Source organism: Xiphophorus couchianus, chromosome 19 (genome assembly GCF_001444195.1).
Source record: "Xiphophorus couchianus chromosome 19, X_couchianus-1.0, whole genome shotgun sequence".
NCBI lineage: Eukaryota > Metazoa > Chordata > Actinopteri > Cyprinodontiformes > Poeciliidae > Xiphophorus > Xiphophorus couchianus.
This window is the reverse complement of record NC_040246.1, coordinates 6,576,959-6,600,173: the sequence shown is the minus strand read 5'-3', so window position 1 is coordinate 6,600,173 and position 23,215 is coordinate 6,576,959. Positions and strand designations below refer to the sequence as shown.

The 23,215-nt window shown below is 41.0% G+C and overlaps 2 protein-coding genes across 4 annotated transcripts; one reads left to right on the top strand and one right to left on the bottom strand.

Annotated features, from left to right (window-relative positions):
• Positions 1-80: 80 nt before the first annotated feature.
• hltf (helicase-like transcription factor) lies at positions 81-9,141 on the top strand. Its single transcript, XM_028000041.1, has 25 exons — positions 81-206; positions 461-663; positions 1,324-1,490; positions 1,567-1,709; positions 1,791-1,873; positions 2,300-2,371; positions 3,256-3,447; positions 3,521-3,595; positions 3,688-3,748; positions 3,819-3,870; positions 4,002-4,063; positions 4,185-4,232; positions 4,368-4,478; positions 4,589-4,680; positions 4,965-5,108; positions 5,261-5,393; positions 5,503-5,638; positions 6,243-6,422; positions 6,578-6,693; positions 6,799-6,980; positions 7,082-7,204; positions 7,791-7,903; positions 7,975-8,155; positions 8,472-8,552; positions 8,696-9,141. The coding sequence occupies exons 2-25, from the start codon at positions 466-468 to the stop codon at positions 8,837-8,839; spliced, it is 2,889 nt and encodes a 962-aa protein (XP_027855842.1). The 5' UTR covers positions 81-206; positions 461-465; the 3' UTR covers positions 8,840-9,141.
• Positions 9,142-10,080: 939 nt separating this feature from the next.
• Positions 10,081-22,242, bottom strand: LOC114133907 (glycogenin-1-like). 3 transcript variants are annotated; one of them, XM_028000059.1, is made up of 7 exons: positions 22,086-22,242; positions 18,593-18,731; positions 18,339-18,513; positions 18,029-18,191; positions 16,638-16,764; positions 14,245-14,520; positions 10,081-11,751 (listed from the first exon to the last, which is right to left on the bottom strand). In XM_028000059.1, the coding sequence occupies exons 1-7, from the start codon at positions 22,225-22,227 to the stop codon at positions 11,694-11,696; spliced, it is 1,080 nt and encodes a 359-aa protein (XP_027855860.1). In that variant the 5' UTR covers positions 22,228-22,242; the 3' UTR covers positions 10,081-11,693. The 3 variants fall into 3 exon arrangements, with proteins under 3 accessions (XP_027855860.1, XP_027855858.1, XP_027855859.1); XM_028000057.1 differs by having other exon boundaries at positions 14,283-14,520; XM_028000058.1 differs by having other exon boundaries at positions 14,283-14,520; positions 18,593-18,728.
• Between the last annotated feature and the right edge of the window lie 973 nt (positions 22,243-23,215).

Below are 23,215 nucleotides of genomic sequence, written 5' to 3'. Positions count from 1 at the left end.
TGTTCTTACTATAATTAGAACACCGCCACAGTTTGGATTTGCTGAAGAATCATCTTAACTCTCGACTACAGAGTAAGTGTTTATTTTGAAAGTCTACACCGGAAGTACCACTTTTTAACATGCATTTTATACTGTAGGTGAATTACAACTCAAACGTCAACACCGCTGATATTCTGGTGTTTGAAAACTCGGCGAGGGAACTGAAAGTATGAATAAAACTCGCCGAAATTGCTGTTAAAATTGCAACATTAATGCAGCCCTTAAATGAAGCGTTGTCCGTTTAATATTGTCTTGCTAATGTTGCACAGGGTAGAAGCTAGCTGAAGTGTGACGAAGTGGTAATTGTCGAGACAAGAGTGGCTGACTGAATTACTGCGCCGAGTTAAAGTCGTGACTTTATCAGCTCCGTCCTCATTCAGATACATTTTAAATGCGTTTTGTTCTCTTCTCCTATGTGCAGCAGGCATGTTTTCCCACTGGTGGAAGTTTGGAAGAGACAGATTCACCGACGTGGACCTCTTCTCAGACGGCTCTGAGTCCGCTGCAGAGACTCTGTCCCAGGCCATCAGAGCTGCTGCCTCCCAGGAGCCGGATGCAGATGGCGGCGTGTTGTTTGGCCAGCTGCGGGGCACCGTGGTCGGGCTCAGATATTACACCGGCGTGGTGAGCATCGGTTCTTTAGTCATTACGTCTTTGTTGCTCCTTCGTGGTATCTTTTGCATAGATGTGATCAGAGATATCAGAAAAGGGCAGAATAATTATAGTGGAAGAATATAAAATTCAAATAATATTGGGCCTGTAACTGAGCCTAGTGGAACCCCACATACTGAAGGAGTTTTCTAAATGTGTCTGCTTCCAGTGTTTGTTGTTCCAGGGGCATTTCAATAGGTAATTGACCCCATTATTTAGTTGGAATGTTGTCAACATTTCCAGGAAGTTGTTTGTTAAATCAAAATTTGATTTGAAGTAACATTAAAAACCTTTTCAGATATTCCCAGGATTATGCATTTAGCTAAAAAAATAATAATAAAAAGAAGAAGAAAGTTACAGCATTTTGAAAACCTGAAATTGTGGTGCCAGTGCATGGCCACCATCGGCCGTGTGAATGTGTGTGAATGACTGAAGCACTTTGGGGTTCTCTGAACTAGATAAAGCGTTATAGAAGTGTAGGCCATTTGCCATCCATATTTCTCATTAAAAATATGATTAACCTTTGTGTTAAAAAAAAAAGTCTGGATCAGATCTCGGCAGGGACGGCACTTATGAAGAGAAAGAAAAATCATTTTCCTGGACAAATGAATTAATGCTTTTCTCCCTGCGTAGGTGAACCGAGGGGAGATGGTGGGTTTAGTACGGGAGCCTCATAATCCGTACGACAAGAACGCGGTGATGGTCACTAACGTGTTAGGCAGACAGGTGGGACACATCAGGAAGGAGCTGGCTGCAGCCATGGCGCATGTCATGGACAACAACTTGGCTAAAGTAGAGGGGTGAGTTGTGATTGGCAGAATAATTTTAGTCAAAGATCGTCATTCGGTTTAAGCTGAATGTCCATGTCGTTGTTAGGGTGGTTTACTCAGGGACCAACAACAGCTTCTCCATGCCGGTCACGCTGTCGTTCTTGGGGAGCGAGGAGAACAAGGACGCTGTGGTGAAGCACATGGCGAGTCGAGGGTTCAGACTGGACGCGGACGGAGGCGGAGCCGCAGGTACGCGCTCTCCTCTCTGATCTCATCTTCTGTACTCTGACTTCTGGTGATCGTCATTGACCCGACTGCTTACGATTTCAGGCGCAAAGGGGAGATCTTTTGGCAGCCCGGGTTCCTCGTTTTCCTTCAAGAAAGGCGTGACCATCCCACTGACTGCAGAGGAGGTGATGAAATTAGAATTATACGCTTGACTGAAGCTTAAAGGGCAAGATCAGGAAAGATCCTGGTACTCTGGAGGCGGGCGTTGTGTTTAATTGTCATTTTTGCTGCCTGTTTCCAGTGGTATGTAACATTTATTTCAATAAAAGTGTGTTTTCAGTGTCAGAAAGATCTGTTTGGAGGCCATATTTGGTAGAATATGCTGCTTTAAGTGTGGTGAATGCAATTTCTGCAAGCTAATAATATATCCGGCTTGTTGGATGGCCTTTCACTGCCCTGACTGCCCATTTTGGATGTGCATTTTAACTCTTTAGAGAGGTATATGTTTGATAATGAAGGAAATGAGCCAAGAAGTCCCTGTTAATCATAGCTGATATCAACCCGGCAACATTCATCAATAGTAGCATTTTGTATTTCTCTTTTTCTTCCAGTTAAAGAATGCCTTTGATAACTTATTTGAGGGTTTGATGCAGAGCAAAGATGGGGAGAAAGAAGCAGCCGAGGTGAGTTGTGTTGTTGAAAGCTGGCCTGCACTATTACATAAAATGGAGGATTATTGTTATATTCAGCAAAATCTGTTTAACTTTATGAATGTTATATTTGTAGTTTTTTTGGAAGTTTTAAAATTTTTCCTCTCTGCATGATTTACATTACATTAACATCTACAATATCTTGCACCGATCGACCAGCCCAGATTTCTTTAGTTTTTGGTAACTGGCTGATACTTGCATGTGAAACCTAAATCTCAGGACACTTTATTTGTTCTTCTGTTGTCCTTAAACATTGTAGTTTTGTAAAATCAAAAGACAGCGGTGCTGTTTATTTTTGGTAAGAGGCTCAAAACAGGCGTCTAACCTGTCTGCAAGTTTTGTTTGTTTGTAATATGTGCAGTTAGAACAAGTTTGCATTGATTCTCCGGTATCGCTTAGTGCTTTTCAGTAAAATACGATCGATGAAACGACCCAAATCGGAATTGGCAGGTCGGGCTTTTTAAAGATCGGTGACTGTTCAGAAAACTCTAACTGATGCACTTAACTTGTACTGACTTCACACAGGTGGATGTGATTTATCAGTTTTAGGCAACTTTTGATCTTAAGGGGATCCGAGTAAATGGGGCTGAGGGCCTTTCTTTTTTCTTTTTTCTCCCTTTCTGTTCCATCACCCTGTCCACTGCATTTGAAATTAACCCAAAACCATTTCAAAACCCGAAGCAATCAGAACATCTTTATCAAGTGGAGTGCTATAGTGACAGCTCTACTTGTGAAAGTAAATCCATCGGGCTTCTCCAACTATTCTGAGTGCAACGCTGCTGCACAGGACTAGTTTTTAAAAAAAGAGGTACTGTAAGTTCATCTGTGGACATATGGCTGGCTGTATGTGTCTGCAGTCTGTGGCCACGCCGCTGCTGCCTCACCAGAAGCAGGCGCTGTCCTGGATGTGCGCTCGGGAAAATAAAGACGTGCTGCCGCCGTTCTGGGAGAAGCGAGGCGACCTGTACTATAACAGCCTCACGTGTTTCTCCGCCAAAGAAATACCAGAGAGAGTTCGGGGGGGAATACTGGCTGATGACATGGGGCTGGTGAGTGATGTGCCCTGAAGCACGTATGCTTAAGTTAATCATCGTTCTAGGTGATTATTTTGTTCTGTTTCAGGGTAAAACGCTAACGACCATCGCTCTGATCCTTACCAACTTCCACCAAGGGAAGCCCTTGCCTGTGGAGATATGTGTAAGCTGCCACGTTGTATCACCACCACCTCACTTTATTCTGTAGGACAGGTAAAGTCAGTGATTATAACAGGTTTGCCTTTGTGTGTGCAGGATGGGCCATTTTCACCTACCAAAGCTAAGAATAAGTCTCAGGAGTGCTTTAAACTGCAAGGTACTGGAAGGTTACTGGTCTCCAGAGATAAATAAAAAATAGAATGATACAATTGTTTTTTTTATTTCAGGGAGCAGCAGTGCAGTTAATTCAGCAGGAGAAAGTTCCCACTGCTCCGCCATGTAAGCATGCTTTTACATTTGTTTTATTAATTTCTGTTTCACTTTGTAGTTTCAGCTTTTTCATTCGAACTCACCAGCGTGTAATTACTCAGCTTCTGCTAATTTAGACTAAATTTTTTGAATGTGTTCAGTCCAAAGGAGGACGTGATCGACGCAGCAGACGTGGTGCTGGTAGAAGACGAGCCTCAGAAAAGTAAGAACCAATTTGCAATCTGGCCATTTTTCATCTAACTATCTTTATTCAACTTTTCTATTTGTTTTCCTTCCTTTTAATGGGTTAATTTTTTTTTCTTTCTGGCCTGTCCGACATGCAGGCACCAGCAAAGAGAAGCACAAACCCACCAAGCGCAAACCCAGCAAAGGTGCAAGCTCCCTTAAATTTGCTGTCCTCATCAAACAGCGACGAGGGCGGTTGTTGAGAAAATCTACAAGTCGATGAATGTGGCATTACTCAGGAGTATTCCTGTTATCTAAAACATTTATTACTGTTCACACAGAGGGTCCGGTGTTACTTGAAGATCTGGACTTTGCTGCTGCCTTGAGTTGCGCGACATCGGAAACCACGCCAAAGAAGAAGAAAACAACAGAGAAAAGCAAACTTAAACAGAGTGAGTTCAACCCATGATGGTGGTTTCTGCCTCCTCTCAACTCTGTGCTTGGATTCATTTAAAAGAAAACGTGAAATTTGTTATCAGCGCCGGCCATTTTGTATATGCAGGTGTGGAGATGTCCGTCTCTGAAAGCACAGATGACTTATCAGCGAAGGCAACTCTCATCGTCTGTCCTCTCTCCGTGCTCAGCAACTGGCTGGTAAGAGCACACAACTTTCTATTTTTATTTTTCCTTAGATTTTTTTATTCACGTGTCATTAACAAGCTGCAGTGCAAAGACAGTGATGAGGTTGAAGTAAAAGAATCATTGTTTCCCCCCCCCCAAAAAATCTGAAAATTGTGCTATGCATTTGTATTCAACCCCTTTCGCTCTGACACCCTTAAAGAAAAATCCAGTTCAATCATCTGCAGAAGTCACCTGTTCCGCCATGCCATTGATTTGGATGTTTCGCGTTTTGTACCATGTTTTATTTCTCTGTGCAGGACCAGTTCGAGCAGCACCTCCGGTCCAATGTGAAGCTCAACATCTATCTGTACTACGGTTCTGAGCGCAACAGGAGCAAGACCTTTCTGTCCTCTCAGGATGTGGTGATCACCACCTACAACGTCCTCTCGACCGACTTTGGGGTGAGTTAGAGTGGGTCGATGTGAAGCGTCGAAAACCATAAAATCCACAAAGAAAGGAAGAAGATAATTATTAAAGAACTTTAAGTCTCAGAACTAAGGTTCAAGTGTAGGTTTTGATTGGTTAATAGCAAACATTATATGTTTCCTTTCAGAATAAGAGTCCTTTACATGGGATCAACTGGCTGAGGGTGGTTCTGGACGAAGGGCACATCATCAGAAACCCAAACGCACAGATGAGCAAAGCCGTGCTCGAGCTGAAAGCTCAGAGACGTTGGATTCTTTCAGGTACAGTGACACCCAGATACAGTCTGAAATAAGAAAGAAATGCTCAATAATTTGCTATGATTGAAGGTTTTGTAACAGAACATGTTTTTTTTGTTGTTGTTTTTTTCAGGCACTCCCATCCAGAACAGCGTGAAGGACTTGTGGATGCTGCTTGCCTTCTTGCGGCTGAAGCCCTTCGATGTGAGGGAGTGGTGGAACCGGGTCATCCAGAGGCCGGTCATACAAGGGGACAGAGCCGGCCTGCAGTGAGTGCCCACGTCAGAACGCACTTCTGCAAAAAATACACTAGAGGGAGCAGTTTAATCAGATGGATTCAGTGCGAGTGGAAGTATTTTTGCATCTTTTTCAGTTGTGATGCAGCAGTTTGCCGATTCTTGTTACGCAGGGTTCCTTTGTGTCTTAAAAAAAGAGATTTGGTTTAAAAAGTGTTTCGGTGTGGACTTGCGTGGAAAATGACACAAACTTTCCATACCAAGTTTTCCATATGGTGTGGAAAAACATTTGTATTATCAGGCTTTTTCTTGTATCTGACTGTCTGCATGATAAATACCAGAATTTTGCAATGATTGTTTTTTTTTAAAGATGCAAATATAAGTGATATTTATGTCCACCAATCAGTCGATCTGTTTGTCCTTTGATCTGTCCATCCTTCTGAATATTCTGCAGATTTTCTATTTAAATCTCACGATCACAAATAGACTAACTCTGAAATTTAAGATTACAAATTACGTAGAAACCTTGACTGCCATTTATTTCTCCTAAAATTATTCTAGTTCTAAAGTTCGGCTAAGTATTTCTCATTGTACCATCTCTACTCAGGGATGTGAAGGTGTTGATTATGTGTTGTAGGAACCTCCAGAACCTGGTGAAGTGCATCACCCTGAGGCGGACCAAGAACAGCGAGGTAAACGGACGCCGCCTGGTGTCGCTGCCCAAGAAGACAGTTTACGTGGAGCAGGTGGAGCTCAGCCCGCGGGAGAGGGAGGAGTACGAGTTGGCCCGCAACGAGGGAAGACTCACCATCGGCAGGTAATAACTGGGATGTGGAGCTGCGATTTCAAAATAGCAGGAAAATTAGCAGGAAGTAGTTTGTAATATAATATTTAACTGGGTATTAAAGTTGATTTGTAGTGTTCAATCTACATCGCCCGTTATGTATTCGTATGTGTGTTTGCATTTTGCAGATATGTAGCCGAAGGGTCCGTGTTGAGGAATTACGCCGACGTTCTCGCCATCTTGATGCGGCTGAGACAATACTGCTGCCACCCTAATCTGATCGGGAAAATAGCCGCAGATTTAGGTGAGCCCTCTGGTCTCTGTCCGTGATGTCACTCAGAGGTCAAAAGGTTTCTGAAAACGCTCTGGTTTGTTTTTTTTTATTTATTTATTTTTTATCACCATGCAGCCACAGCAGACACTCCGGCGGAGCTGCGGCAGCGGCTGATGGAGAAAATGCGGCTGGTGTTGGCCAGCGGATCGGACGAGGAATGCTCCGTGTGTCTGGACTCCATCCGAATGCCCGTCATCACTCACTGCGCCCACGTGTACTGCCGGCCGTGCATCGCACAAGTCATCAGCAGTGAGCAGGTCCTCGGCGTCAAGTGGTGGGGGAGGAGGGCCGCCACTAGATACCAAATGTTTACTGACATTTTTTTCTTTTTATCTTGCTTGGTGGGGTTTCATAACAGAAGGCCCGATGTCCTCTCTGTCGAAGCGAAATCAAGACCAGTGAGCTGGTGGAGTTTCCTCCTCCAGAGGAGATGGAAGATGAGAAAAGCGTGAACTCTGACAGGTGGAGGACAAGCTCAAAGGTAAGAGCGATACATCGAGGCTGCAATTCAGCTGACGGAGAGATTCTGATTCTGGATTCTAGTTTTTGTTCAAGTTTTATGTTTTATAGTGAAATAAATTATATGGAAACATTTTTGTAATGATCTTATATGAATTACTTTCATTTTGATCTTTAAAATATCCAAATTTCCACACAACTTTATATTTCAGTCTATTCCATTTAGTTTTTTATATTAAAATGATTAATGTTTTGATCAATTAAGTCGCTTTTTTACCAAATACTTTTTTACTCTTGAGTAATTTCTTAGATGGCTACTTTTAACCTTTACTTGGTTAAAAATATGTTGAAGTAGTGCTACTCTTACTTGAGTAAAACTCTACCCACCTTTGAAGATATTTACAAGAAATAAACAAGAAAACATCACCCTTAAACGGAATTTGACAGATTAAAATAAACCTATGAAAACAATACTTTCATCGTCTCTCCTGGGTAAATGTAGACGAGTGAATTTTTATATTAAACACTATTTTAAATACACTTACATCAGATAAGCAGATATTGACAGTTTCTGAAACGTCGGTGCATTTCCTCCTTCATGTTTGCAGGTTCAGGCTCTGATGGGAAACCTGCTGCGGCTGCGGTCTGAGGACGTCAACATCAAGTGTCTGGTCGTCTCTCAGTTCACGCGCTTCCTCACCGTCCTTCAGACGCCGCTCCGGTAAACGCGGAGCCCCCGTCACTCAGTTTGTCACCAAAGCAGGCTTTTCATTCGTTCTTCCTCTTCGCCAGAGAACACGGTTTTAGCTTCGTGCGTCTGGACGGCACGATGAGCCAGAAGAAGAGAACTCAGATCATCCAGGAGTTTCAGAGCTCTGCGGCGGACAGCCCCAAAGTCATGCTTCTGTCGCTGAAAGCCGGAGGGGTGGGGCTGAACCTGACCGCAGCGTCTCGTGTTTTCCTCATGGATCCTGTAAGAGCACACTTCTGCAGCAAACGCACGGATTCAGACCTAGAAATGCCTCGTGCATTTTGATTTCAGCAAATCATTCTGAGAAAAGAAACAAAGAAAGAGTTACAAAAGGATGTGAGACACAACTACTGGTCATAGGACTGCAGTGTGACTTGTTTTTCTGATAAATAAATTAAGTGAGGGTGATTTCTATCAGCATGGCTGGAGATTACGTAGTTTAGTAAACTAAAAGGGAATCATGCAGATCCAAACAGAGAAATCCAATCATACAAGGATTTTTTTCTTTCTTTAAATCTGCTGTTTTTGTCCCGTTCAGGCCTGGAACCCGGCTACTGAAGAGCAGTGTATCGATCGCTGCCACCGTTTAGGCCAGGAGAGAAATGTTGTCGTCACCAAGGTCAGAACTCCGTCAATGAATGGATGTTTGCAGCATCACTGTGTTTTTCACTGAAACCCCATTAAGTTACGGTCTCAACGGCTTTTCCTTCGTTTAATTCTGTGAAGAGTTTATTTAGCCAATTAGTGCGTCTGTTCCTGCAGTTCATTGTGAAGGATTCAGTGGAGGAGAACATGGTGAAGATCCAGAAGAAGAAGCAGGACTTGGTAGAGAAGGCTTTTGGCTCAACCAATACCGACAGGAAAACGTCTCGGATCGATGACATCAGAGCGCTGTTGGAGGTGTAGACGTCCGGCAGCCAGTGGAGGGCGCCGATACTCATTTCTTCTGCTTTGTTTACATTTAACGTGTCCAGGTAAAGAGCATTTGATCTGGATGTGTGATTTGCATAACACTGCAGTGAAATCAAAATAGCTTAAGTTCATACCTTGGTTTGCTAAAAGAGATAAAAATGCATTTCTATTGTATGAGGTTTATGCTTAAGTTGATTTAACAAAATTCACCAGTTGTCGCAATGATTGGATGTAATCCCATTTTGCAATACAACATACAATTTCTTGCCGCAAAGCTTTCAGAAAATAAAAATGGAAAAAAAAAAGGTGTTTGTACCTGTAGCCTTTCAAATGACATTTTTGGTTGTTGATATTTAGCTGCACCCTTCCAAGAGACAATTAATTTTACAGAATTCGCCTCTTCCTGATGAACATCCTTAAGTCTTTGCTTCTAATAGAGAAAGTTAAGAAGGGAGGGTTACAAATCTATTAATGACACTGTTGTCTCCAAACGATTTTACATTTTTTATCAGTGATAAATTACCTTAAAGTCTACAGATTGATATTCTGCACATTTTACATAAAGACTTAATTTGAATCCCAGAATACAAAAGAAATTGGAAGCTCCAGAAATGTACATTAAGAACCAATCAAGCCTCTACTACCCGATATTTTACAAATTGGCATTTTATATAGAGGTGCCATACGGTTTTCCTCTAAAAAACATTTCATTTGCCACTTTTAGAACTGGAAGGTGTCTTGATATAACTTTTTATTCCGATACAGATATCGCAGCTTTGATATATCAGCACAAATCATACACATTGTCACCTTCCTAAAATAAAAGCCCAAGTAATTTTTTGCCAAGTGATTTGTTTTTTAGGAATTTTAGTGACAATGTTACATATTTTGTTGTGTGGAAAGTTAGACAAGGTTTGATCAAGTGATCAACAAATAGTCAACAATAGGTATGAGAACAAATGACCCATTTATTCATCGGTGGTTCTGTAATGCTGGAGGTGAGATTTTACATGCAGGATGATAGCAGATACTCTTTTTGGATATCCGACCAATTTCTGATATCAATAGCAGAATATGACACCCCACTTAAAATTAATAGCCATCTTAGCAATATTAAAGGTTATGTGAATATTAACAGCATAATTTATTACATATGTAAAGCAAGTTCATATATTTCTTAAGCATAAAGACCCCTCAGAGGGAAACGGCAATAAAAACAGAAGAATGGCAGCATATTTTTTTCCACAGGTTTGTTTATTTTTAAAGGTGAACAGTTAACAGCTGCATCAAAAGATGTCACAACAACAATCATCCAGCTGCTTTCAGACTTACTATCGCCTCTAACACGTTTCCTTTTGGGAGTGTGTGCAATGGACGGAGGAGTGAATCATCAGGATACACTTTGACCAGCAGGCAGGTAGAAGTAAAGTGGCTGTCGACAGCAAAGGGAGGGGCAGGAAGAGGGATTCACAGAAATGTGTCACTAGCAGCAGTTACAGTCAGAGAGGTTTCGTAAACGGTGAGCAGGCAATAAGGCAGCTGGTCACACTACAGACAGGAAGTGATGAAACGCCGGGGCACGGCCACGAACACCAAAACGATTCCAATGGAGACGGACATGCGGAGCACTAGAGGAGCGCACAGAAACATACATATAAACCTTTAAATCACCTTTAGTCCTGGGTGGAAGCACTTTCTAAAATCACAGAGACGCTTATCAGCTCTGTGCCATGCAAATACAAGCCAACACTACACCAGGTGAAGTTACAGGGAGCTGATGAGTGTCAGAGGCACAGACAGAGACGCTGCTGCTCTACGCACTCCTGAGGTGAACACTGTTGTGTCAAAGTCATGGCTAAGGTAAGAAGGGAACGAGCCTGTTGCATATGTGCTTTGTAGTCTAGGCAGAGACTTATTGCAAGTATAGTAAGGAGCTGTGGGGGTGAATGCATTTTTATTGAGCAAAATGCTCAATTTTGCACTCTTGTGGCAGAGATTTGTGGATAATTCTCATAAAAGGAGGAGGAGGAACAGTGCATCCAAGAAAACAGCTGCACAAAGCAGAGAACCCAACAATTTAGACCAACAAAAGGAGCAAAACAAAATAATCCAACAGAAGTTTTGAAATGAGAAATATACTCTAACCACCAAAGAGGACAAAACGTTTTGGCAATGAACAGATTTGCAGAAAGATTTTATGCTTCAGGTGCAGCAGGTGTCCCTTTCCGAGATGTTTGTCTACCTGCTCTTTGATGCCTTCGGGTTGAGCCTGAAAGGCCGTTTTCCTGAACCGCAGCACGACCCAACAATTGGCAAAAGTGAATTTGAAAAAAAGAAATTCAGTAAATTTTACAACATTTGAGGGGTGAATTTAGCCTCTTGTTTTACCCATGATGCACATTTAAATTATTCTAACATTCACAGTGCTTAGATTTAACATGATTAATCGTTTCTAGTCTTCATTCTACACTGGATGCTGGCAACTACTTCACTCTAAATATCTAAATTTTAGTAAGATTATGCTCCCCAAATCATGTCAAACTGTTTAAAGGGGGGGGGAAAAACAACTAAGTTTTATATTGGAGTGCATGGAAGATCTGCCAAACAAATCCTACCAAGACAGAAGAATAAAAGCCACAACCCCCCATGTTTGGCTGAGCGGTGCTGCACCTTCCCCCCCCCCACCCCCTTAATCCCAGAGCTCGAACCGGTGTCCGTCACACTCCCTCAGACGCGCGCTACTTGAGGAAAGAGTTGAGTTTTTGTTCGATGTTTGTGAAGGAATCGTCGCCCAAGTAGTCGATCTGGCCCGCTTCCCAGCGCTGCTTCCTCTCCGCTGACGAAAGCCTCAGGGAGGGAGGGGGAGGAAACCTGGGCTGCTCCCTCGCGTCTTCGTGACGCTCGCCCTGAAATGCAGACAAAGCAAGAGCGAGCCGTTTAAAGAAACCTGACCAATACTTTAAAAGGACTGTTTTTCTCTGCCACTTTGCTTTCCCTCAGCAAAACCTCCCCCCTCCTGCTTCTGGCTGCTGCTCAGATTATGAGTGCATGAAGATATTTGAGCCTAAATGCCAAAAATACAGAAAATAAATGATCCAAGCAAGTAAAGCATTCAAGACTTTTGACACAAATTGTCTCATCTTTCCAAGTTAAACTAAATACAATGAACATGTTCCTTATGAAGTTTATTCTAATAAAATATCATTTAAAAAAAGTAAGATTGAATTTTTTTGTTTTTAAAGTTTGAGAGAAAATGAGTAAAACAATGACTTTGATATGATATATTGTGATTAGTTCATACAACAGCTCATCTAATTACAGTTTTCTTTTCCAAATTTTTCATAAAGCTAAAGTCATTAACCTCCAGCAAATTAGCAGAAGCTCATCACAGCGGTTTCTTCAAATAATCTGCCTGGTCCCATTAGGGATGGAAAATAAAATATATGTTTAGTTTAAAGTATATGTTCATCTTTATGAAGAAATTAATTATTCTAAATTGAATTACAAATATCATACCATCTCCACACCCACTATTTACTGTGGAACCCCCTGCCCCAAAACATCAGGACCATCAAAATATAGTAGCACCAGGGCTTCCTTATAACTCAGAAAAGGTCAAGAGAACTGCAAAGTTCATCGCCGCTTTCACTGCAAAGGATCTGTGACTGTATTCATCAAACAGCTTGGCAAAAAGTCCCACTTTCTAGAGCAAAATGTGAAGTTTGTAACCAAAACTAGGCGTCATCTTGTGTCATCCGTGCTGCGTATTTTCTGGTGTGTAGCTCCTCAGTAGCTACCCCTCATATTGACACCATGTGGGGTCAATAATCCATCTACATTCAAATCTTAGCCTTCTGAATTGTAAACAAACTGTGACATGAGTCCCATCAAGAACCATAGGACAAAATGGGTCACCATGTGTTAAGAAAAATCCATCTTACTGGTGCGTCAAGAAGTCGGCTGGTGGCCTGATTCGGCCAATTTGCAGCTCGACTGGTCAACAACAAAGTTCCAGTATTTTTCCCTTTCAATAGTTGCACCATATTCACAAACAAACACCACCCCTCTTCTGTGGTGAAGTTCTTACAGAATGAGGACTTAAATACATACGTGATACGCAAGTGGCAAACTTTAAAGAAAAAAAATAAAACAGGGCAGATGTAAGGGGCAAAAATGTAAACAATAATCTTGTTTTCTAAAGGAGGCATGTTAAAAATCAGGTAGATGAGCTTCAGCATGATGCAGCTAATTCTGCCCGTCAAGGAGCAAGCTGTGTCTGGAAATATTAGATTTTGGAAATCTGATTTAAATAAAAACATTTATGACACATACGGCAATTCAAAGGGTTGACCTCATGTTTTGCTCACTATGTACATTAGTAAAACATTAGCAATGTAAACAGAGATACTCACTATCAAATGCTAAAGACAAATAAAAGTGTCAACCCTCATAATTTTATTTTAATCCATTAGCAACACTCCGTTTATCGTCACTCCACACTCAGTGTGACATCACCTCTGCTCTTAAAATGAATGACCCTCATGACGGAGGCTGGGAACAAAAATATTTTGACCACAGTTTAGACAGTTCTAAAAGATAATGTTTCTGCAGGTAAAAGCTTTATAAAAACAATAAAAAGGTTTAACAAATATATAAATCAGCAACAGAATTTGATCATCGAGCTTTCGTTCTGTTGTGTTGCCTTCATGGTTACGTTAATTAAATTTTAACCATGGTCCAAAAGAAATTTTTTTTAAATATTTTCTTGCTGCTAAAAAATTGCTAAAGGATGAATAATTAAAAATGAAATTAAATTAAAAAAAATGTTGAAGGAAGCTAACATGACATTGAAAATACTTGCTAAAAGTACTATAAAAAAAAAACATTTCTTCCCTGAGAAAGTGCAGAGTCACTTTCCTCTTCTGGTCGCCTGTATAAACTTGACAGCCTGGCGCAATCGGGCCCAGCTCCAGACGAACAGAAGAAGCTCTGGGTTTTGGCAGTCCCCCTTCATGTGACTAGCAACTATTTCACTACTGGGTCGTTACCACATAGCGCCTTCCTACCTCCCCTGCTGAGCTACTGAACAGAGCGACACCAGCAGCAACAAACTTGACTTTAGGCAACAGACAATGCTGAGGAATGTGGGCTTAATCATTCTGCTCATGCTTTTTTCTTTCTTAATTCAACCACAACATTTACTACTACACTTTTATAAAAATGCAGCCTTAAAGAAAGCATGAGAAAAAACAGCATCCAGTAATTTGAGGGTTTCGACATGAGACGATTTTGTAACATGCTGCAACAAATTTGATACATGACACATTTATAGGCATCTGCATCATTGCTTCATTCCAAGCATATACACGCACGCACGCACCCACACACCACGGCCGCATCTGACACCGTTCTGTTTCTCATTCACACTGGCACGTACAGGACTGCTCTGGTTCACGAAGCCGCTGCTGAACGGGGCGTCGCCGTACGCCTTCTGCAGCAACGGCAGGACGGAGGCGGCGTACAGCTGCCACCACTGGAGCAAATAGTTCGGGTGCATCTGGCACGGGTCAGGGGAGGCAGAGTGACCTTTGACCTCGCCTCTCTGGGCATCGTAGGAGTAGTTCCACGGCTTCACTTTGCCCAGAAAGTGCACCACCTTCGCGTCGTGGCCGTACCTGTTGGTGATCGCAAAGGAAAAGACAACGTGTCAGTCGTTAGCAAACATAATGCTGTGATGCAGTTTGCCAAGTTGCAACCCTAATGGGCACAAAAATGTGTTTGTTTCTTTCTCTAATAGCCATAACCTGGCAATTCCATTTTACATTTGTTTACATTTTTAAAAGCCAGAAAAAGAATCAGAAAATTCAGTTACATTTTACTTTTTTTGGTCTTTTTTAAATATAGATCCATATTAAGAACTAATATTGCTTAACACCCATCGTCACATTGTTCCATTTAACCGTTTCTCCATGAACAAATCAGATTCTAGGGTTGCTTACATCTGTGAAATTTGTAGAAGAATAAACATTTCTCAAACAAAAAAAAAAGAAAAGAAAACTAATGGCTTTGGTGGATACACATCTTGACAGGAAGCCAGCTACTCTTAAAGTGTAAGAATAGAAATAACCAAAAATGGCCAACCCTCTTATTTTTATTTTCAGAGATCACAAAAAAGCACAGTCTATTACTTTGATAACTGAATGTGTTGATATTTGACCAACAAGAATATTGTAGTACAGATAAAACTAAAACATTTTATCTTCTTCAGAGCCTCTAAGGTGAGCAGGTTAATAATGTCATGGTACTTTTACCATTTATAAACATCCACTAATCAGCAAACTACAGCTCAGTTCAGTCATGTTTGAGTTGCCGTGGCTGCAGTTATTTTTAGTGGGGGTTGACATATTCTTCGCTCTGCATGTATCCAAATTGCCTCCATGTGGGAATAACTTGCAAGGTTTAGCAGCAGTTCTGATCATTTCTGACGCCAACAGACACAAAACAACCAAACTGTTACAAGGTCGAGTGGAAAAGACGCGAATCACTTTATGTCCGGTTTACGCAGCGATCCCAAAGCTCTGTTCTGTAAAATGTAGTTAATGTTTGCTGTAAAACAAACAGTTTTACTGATAATTTTACCGCCTGCCTCTAATTTCTTAAAAGTATTTATTTTTTTTTAGATGGAGCAAAGGTCAGCCATTAAAGCTGCTGGGGCAGAAATATTATTCATGATGCAGAAGAGTGGACTTGGCTCAACAGGTCCACATTTAGTACCGTATCAGACGGTATTCACTTCAACACGCACAATAAGGATTCTCATGAGGAAGCTGCAGAAAAGGGTCAGCCTTTGTTTGGAGTTCCACATAACCTCGTGTAATTAAAACCCAAACCACCGACACACAACTATGCATAACGAGCTGAACTGAACTGACCTTGGCCAGGCTTCAAATCCCCCAACAAGAAGTGCAGTTTCACAGTAAGATCTCCAGAAAGAGCTAATTATATGAAAATAAAACCTGAAGCTAGGACTCATGCTGCTCTTGATTTTTCTTTCCTTCTTACGTTGTTGAAGTAAATACTTTTACTCTGCTTCAAAAAATATACTTCTTTGTCCGTATCACTTTGTTTTTCCACATTACAACCACAAACTTTAAGGCATTTTATTGTGATTTTTCTCAATAGGTGAGACGTTTCTGTCTCAAGTTCGACACATTCGAGTTTTATAGCGTTCTTCTGCTAATGACCGCATTACGCAATCTGGGCGCGTTAACAGCACATCTTAATGTTGTAGTACACCTGCCTTCGAGGACTAATACGGTATTTAAATTTTTTATGTTTCTGGTTGTTTTGGGTTTTTTTTAACAAGTGCAGTTGAGAAACCAAAGCAGAAATTCATTGTAAGGTGGAAGCAATAGAACAGGTGGTACTCATGTTTTCTTATTTACACAAATCTGAGAAGCGTGGCATCAAAACGTTAAGAGTGCTCTTCGGTTTTAGTTGTGCTACACATATGGCGGTTTCTCAAAAAGTTACATTTCGGTCTCATCTGACCGACCTCCCTCTTCCACATTCGAGTGCCCTCTCCCACACGGATCGTGGCATAATGAAAACAATGTTTTTCCTGCCCGCCACACTTTCATAAAGTCTACATTTGCCAGCCAACAGTTGTCCTGTCAGCAGATTCTCCGTGAAACCTTCACGGTTCCTGCAGGTCGAGGGTGTAAACAGTTTTGCGAGACACCATGTCATGTCTCGGTGTGTGTAATTGAAACGCGTAGGAGTGAGCACTGACTGTTTGAAAGCGGGCAGGTAGGAGTAGATGGCGATGCTGCTGAGGTTGTAGATAAACGGGAGGTGTTTGGAAATGTCCGCCGTCGCCCAGGTGTTAAAGTAACTGTTGAGAACCCCCTGATCTCCACCTGCAGACACACCAAACCCAGAAGAGGTCCGATTTATACTCACATGGTCGTGCATAAGAGTCAGAGCACAGAGCATGTTGTACATGAATTATTAGCAGCACAAATATGCATTCTGTACATTCCCATATACTGGCCGCTATGTAAAAATAGAAGCAGAGAAGAAGCGCTGAGGGCACATCCGCCATGCTGTCAGAGGCAACATTCAGTGAATATGTCAAGTGGGAATTGTCTCAAACATTAAGCGCTAATGTTTGCAGTTAAGCTACTCATTTGTACTGTGAGCTCATTTCTTCAGCTTGCAAAGAATATTGCATTATATTTTCATATCTAGAACATTTCTGCATAGGATTCAAAAAAGTATCGTACAGTAGCAGTCCTTTAAAGCTTCTGCAAACCTAATGAGGCAATGTTTACTTTCTCATACGTTACTGCAAAATTGCAATGGCAGGTGAGCGCTCTTTAGATCAAAGATTTCTCCCTCTTAAAGTTAAGACTTAAATAGCCATCATCCACAAGGAATTTTTGTTTTCAGCGAACAAGAGTATTTTATTATCCATATCGGGTGATTTTTCTCTAGATCTAACAGCTGAATAAGCAAGCACAAGGAAGCCCGTCGTCTTACCCTGCAGTCCACTGGCAAAAGTAAAATTCTTTGTGGATGATGACTATTTTACTCTTAACCTTTTGGTTACGGCAGAAAGTGCCCGGAGAAATAATAAAAAATACAAATAAAAAAATCCTGAGGCGATTGCGGGTGTCTGCTGTGCGCAAGCATGAGGCATCCACTATACGGAGATATGCTTTTAGTTTTTATGCACCTACTAATAATTATAATAATAGTTGGCTGCCACAAGAGTTTAATTTCTTCAGTGTCTGAGCCAAGTATATGAACATGTGTTTTGGTGCAGCTGTTGTTGGATTGTATATCAGTGCTTTAGCCCCTCCAGTTCACTCTATTGGACTGAAGGGACTTTTTAGGGTCAAACATGTGAGAAAAACTGTAAACTGACTTGGAGTATTAGTGAAATGACAGGCCACGTCTTCAGAACAACATTTTGAGATCTTCATTAATGTACTGAAGTTCTGAGTAAAACGCAAACTGATTAAATTGAAGCTTTTATCCGTTTCTATCCACTACATTTTGAACAGTACGAACAACACGCATTGGATTTATTTTTAAGCTCAAAATAACTATATTAAATGAAGAATAAGTTATGCTACTGTGACAAAATAGCTTGGTATCTGCTGTCTTCCAAACGCTCACCATCAAAGCTGCCTTTTTCAGTGCAGAACTTAAGCAGCTCTTCATGCGTCTCTTTGGACGGCCTGAAGACAAAAACGCCGGAGTTGAAACAGTCTGGCCAACCAGGATCCGGAGCTGCAGACAACTCTTCCCTCTCGAAAAGTTCATCTATGTTGGACAGCACCTGCAAACAACAAAACACAACAGAACATAATTTACAAAAAAGAAAAAAACCTCAAATGCGTTTAAAATGACATATCAAGAACAGTGGAAGTCTAAGAAGAAAATGCATATGAATCACTTTAAGCTTTAAACGTATTGTTTTTCTTACCAGTGTGTCGGCATCCATGAACACACATTTGCTGTACTGCAAGAGGGTCCAGCAGTGCAGTTTGGTGATCGTTACGCCCAAGTCCGGCCGCTTCATCAGAGCCAGATTAGCTGCGTCGCACGAATCCATGACGTCCACCATGACCACCTCGTCAAAAACTGAGTGCAGCGCATCCCTAAAGCACAAGCAAAGGGAATCATGCCAACATGTGTAGTGGAGGCGAAGAAAAAGCAAACCATGGGGCTGTCTGTTACCTGCAAGGCTCAGCAACATGAGGTCCAATGAGTGCCACCAGTTTCCGGGTTGTGCTGTGGTTCCGTAACGACTGGCCAAGAACCATTGCTCCCTTGGCGTAGTTGTCATTTGTGGCTAAAGTCACAAAAGCTTGGTCTGCTTTGGAAAAGAATAAAAAATGAGATTAGTTCAAGTTCTGCCGACTTGCCCGGAACGCCAATTTTTCAAAACCACTCCATCTACAGTAGGTGCCTAAATGCATTGAGTTCCCGTCAAGCTACTGGGCGATTTGCCAGTTGTGTTAACAAGCAACTCAACAGGTGTACCTAATAAAGTTTGCAGTGAGAGTGTAGCATTACACAACAACACTGTCATTTTAAATCATCAGAGCAGCGAGTTCAGAACTGCAGTCCCACCCCATTCTGCCTCAGTTCACTTAAATCAGCAATTTTAGTGGTAAAGTAATAGATTAACCATTAAACATGCATGACTATAAACTAAAATAAATCATATTTAAACTACACAGTTTTTTTTTTTTAAATTCTAAATACTTATTGTATTTTGCATCAACAGACTAGCAAGTAAATCAACTCCTTCCCTCTCTGGGAATAATCCGATATACATTTTAGTCTTTTATCCTCATCCTAAAGACATAAATCAGCTCTTTAACCCTGATGTTATGTTTTTAATCAGTGTTTAATGAGTTCACATTTTATTCCATAAACACCACGGGGGGTATTCTGTGTTGCTCTTGGAGTTAAAGCTGTCCTGAAGCCAGCAGGCAGGGCTCATCAAGATAAATGCTTCGGTTGATGGGGACTTTTGAGAAACCCGATCTGTGTGGCTGTGTCGCACGGTTGCTAAGGTCCGATCCAAGGAACTATAAATCGCCTATCAAAAGGCCAGTGTGTAACAGCGGGAGCCGCCTCAGAAAGGAGGGAAAAAAAAGAAAGAAAGAGAACAAGCAGGAAGCATGTGCTGCGCTACCACAGCGTTATCTGTGCCTACAGTAAACCTCCTGACCCACTAAGAGCTTAAAACTGGTTAAAAAGATTAATACACCCTTAATTTAAACTGGGTTTATAATTCAGTTTGACCACATAATGGATGTATGGTCCAAAAACTACTTTTCCACACATAGAATATATTTTATTATAATAGTTTCAGTGCTTTAACATGCTAGTAGTAAACAAATTATACTCCACAGGATGTTGCCAGGTCTGATGGAAAAAAAAAACTAAACATTGAAGCCACACTGTGCTGCACGTCCACACCATGAAGCAATTACATCACGTTTATTGAAAAATACCATTGAACAGGAAGTTACTCATGCTCTCTTTAGAAATAAAAGCATGCAAATAACACGTCAAGGTGTTCAAGTGGAGCTAAAAAGTAAACCGGGTCGCATTTTGAAATCGGGATCATCGAACCGAACGACCTCCATTCGTGGTTTTCTCGCCACCAGAAACGTTACAACTTGAGAGATGACATCTTGTCTCCAATTTGTGGTTCATGATTAAAGAATTACACAAACCCTGCATGATAAGATTTGAAACCAACTCCCCAATGTTGCATGCTGCAGTCAAATTAGTGGTGAGGACCAAGAGAAAGGGATTGTTTAGGCACATCCGGATGCATGATTTGATAGCAGTGTGGGCAGTTTTTGAACCTGGCAAAGCCTTCCTTCTCTGAATAGGTACAGCGAAACACCAATCTGCAATCGTTCCCATCATCTACAAGACGTGGCCTCCAGGTATACAGGTGCCAGCTTGCAGCAACAGTTGTTACATTTGTGTGATTGACAGTAAATATGGAGCAGCAGTCTTTCAGACCGAGTTAAGCCGACTCATGTTTATAAAGTGAAGTACTCAGCTTTTGGTGACACGGGTAAGCAAAATGTTCTTCCAGGTTCACCAAAGGTTAATTTAAAACAAGGTGACTTGTGTGGCTTTGGAGAACTTTGATATGAAGCATTTCCAATTTTATTTCAATCGTGGGCATGGGCTGGCAGGAGAGCGTTTTGGTATTTGAGCTAAATAAAAAAATCTTATAAGGTACTTTAACAAAAAAAAGAAAATGTAAAAAAAAAACATATCACTCATACTCCTGCTAAGATAACATGTCTACTGCAAATATGCTTTTTATTTTTATTATTATTATTATCGTAATATATTGATGTACTTCAAACCAGGGGTGTCCAACTCCGCTCCTCGGTCTACAATTATTTCAAATACAGCCTTAATTTATATTCCCTTAAATAATCATGCAGTGCAAAAAACAAGCCACATCATGAGGTAATACTCTAAGATAATTTCAAACTATGTAATAAAACTGTTGCCTTGTGTCAGTCAAAGCAGCAAAGGAAGTGTTTAAAGGAGAAGATTTGATCTTTTATAGAGAGATGGGCTGATAATTGCTGGTTAATTCATTGTGCTTTAAACAATGACTGTCAGTGTTTTATTGATTTTTTTTTTTTTTTCATCCAAGCACCCCAAAATGGTTTCTTTGTTGGAGCCATCTGACAGGCAGTGCAAAGCAACCTGTGCTGAAAGAGCATTGCTCAGTTATGGAGGAAACCCTGGAAAAATACTAGGAAAAGTACAAACTAGTTCTTGATTTTAGTGAGGATTCACAGTTGATAGTCCAGAGTCTCAAGGATTTGAGTTCTAAATTTTATTTTACTTTGTTGCATACACTGAATGGATATACACTATATTCTAATTGTTTCCAAAAACAACAACAACAAGAAAAAGAGAGAGACAAGCAGTGTGCAACCAAACACTTCTACTCCAGAAACATCGGACATAACAGCAATCTTTGCAGGAATAGTTTTGTGTTTTGAAGTAGAAATACTTTCCACTATAAGTTTGTAGAAATGCAAGTAGATTCTCAATTGTGCTGTGCTTTGGGTTCACAATTATATTTTATATAATAGTTATAAAACAGACAATGTTTCAGAAATCCTATATTTCTCTGTGAACAAGGCCTATACACCTTGAACTTGATCTGTAACTTGGTGCAAATGTAAAATAATATTTCATGCTCAGAGCAAATTTGAAGATCAAATCTGATCATTTTACAACTTGTGTTTTTTTATTAGTGTAAAGATCTGGTGATAAAAGCATTTCAACGAGCTGTTCATAATACCAAACTTTCCAAACCGGATGTGCTGCCTCCGAGTGAATCTAACTTGACTTTGGTCCAAGTCGTTGCAGCAACTCACCGATTTCAAGCATCAAAAATCTTTAGGAGGATCTAAAAATTTACGACATTATCAGTCGAAACGAAGCGCTTCACCGACTCCCTCACGAGAGGAGCCGGGAGGGCAGCAGCAGGTGTTTTTTTTTTTTTTTTTTTTTTTCCATGACGCTTCCTAAATTCGCGATATTTCAGGGGTTAAAAACAAAAAAAGACAAGCAGTTCGCGCAGCTCCGGTCCGGCCCGGAGAGAGGCCGAGGTCCGGATGCGATGTACCGTGCAAGAGAGCATCCCGAGCCGCGCGTCGTCTCTTACCCGACATGGTGCGCCGAGGAGAGTCCACCGGGGAGTTGGAGGTCGGGATGGGGCGGACGGCGGGTTTGCAGTGCGAAGGGCAAAGGAGCAGCAGCTGAGAGCAGTCAAACACAGGAATTAAGCCCCACATTTTCCGGCCCATGTGACCGCTGACATCTGCCACGCCCCCTGCGTTTGTTTCTTTCAGCGTAAGACCGTAATTAATTTTAGTACGTAGGCACGAAACGAATAACATCTCGCTAACATATCCCGATAATATTATGGGGAAAAAAAAAATATATATATATATATATTAATTTGAGTAACTCGGTTAGACGCAGTTTGATTTATTTTGAAGTAGATTATCACTTTCAGCTAATGATTACTCACTATTCAGTTTCAGACAGTTCATATATGACATAAGGCCAATAAAAAACAAAAAGCGATCGATAATCTATACGTGTTAGATTGTTACCATGTGATTGATTACAAAACCATCAATAAGGTTACTGCATGTTTACATTCATTTATACTCAGGCATATTTATGGAAAGTTGAGCGGAAGAAAAAAGTTTGGGAGGGTTAAAAAAAAAGGCACCAAAAGCAACATTGATATTCGCAATGTTAAGACAATTGTGAAGCGAAGCCCATAAAATGGGGGAGGGGAGTCAATGCTTCAAAAGCTGAAACCACACACACACACACACACACACACACACACAGACACACAGACACAACTAGGAAAATTGTTTATTGCTGAAATAAACAGATAAATGCATTTTTGCACTAAAATACGGCCCAGAAATGTAAATAGTTGCATTTACACACACACATACACACACACACACTATATACTACTACTATATATATATATATATATACTATATACTATATATAATACTATATATAGTATTTGAAGGTCATGTAACTCCATGCATAAAATCTGAAGTAACTCCAAACTGGCAGACAAAACAGAGGGATCGGACGGGGATGAGAACCAGGATTACTGAGAGAAGTGATTAGGCGAGTGAATGGCTGCAGGGTTAGGCTGGAAATAAGTGGCATGTGGTGACATGGACAGAAGCTGAGAGAGACACAAAACTTCAATGACGGACAGAGCATCCAGTCCCTTTTATCGCTCCTATTTTGAAG

What these genes read in the sequence shown, in the direction of transcription:
- LOC114133907 (XM_028000057.1), bottom strand. Translation starts at nt 22,227, where the DNA reads ATGGGCCGGAAAATGTGGGGCTTAATTCCTGTGTTTGACTGCTCTCAG. An exon ending in CATGTTGCTGAGCCTTGCAG is followed by an intron (nt 18,514 to 18,592) that starts GTAACAGACAGC and finishes CTTGTGCTTTAG; the next exon opens with GGATGCGCTGCACTCAGTTT. An exon ending in TCGTGAACCAGAGCAGTCCT is followed by an intron (nt 11,752 to 14,282) that starts GTACGTGCCAGT and finishes TCTGCATTTCAG; the next exon opens with GGCGAGCGTCACGAAGACGC.
- hltf (XM_028000041.1), top strand. Translation starts at nt 466, where the DNA reads ATGTTTTCCCACTGGTGGAAGTTTGGAAGAGACAGATTCACCGACGTG. An exon ending in TGGCTGATGACATGGGGCTG is followed by an intron (nt 3,448 to 3,520) that starts GTGAGTGATGTG and finishes GTTCTGTTTCAG; the next exon opens with GGTAAAACGCTAACGACCAT. An exon ending in GTGTTTTCCTCATGGATCCT is followed by an intron (nt 8,156 to 8,471) that starts GTAAGAGCACAC and finishes TGTCCCGTTCAG; the next exon opens with GCCTGGAACCCGGCTACTGA.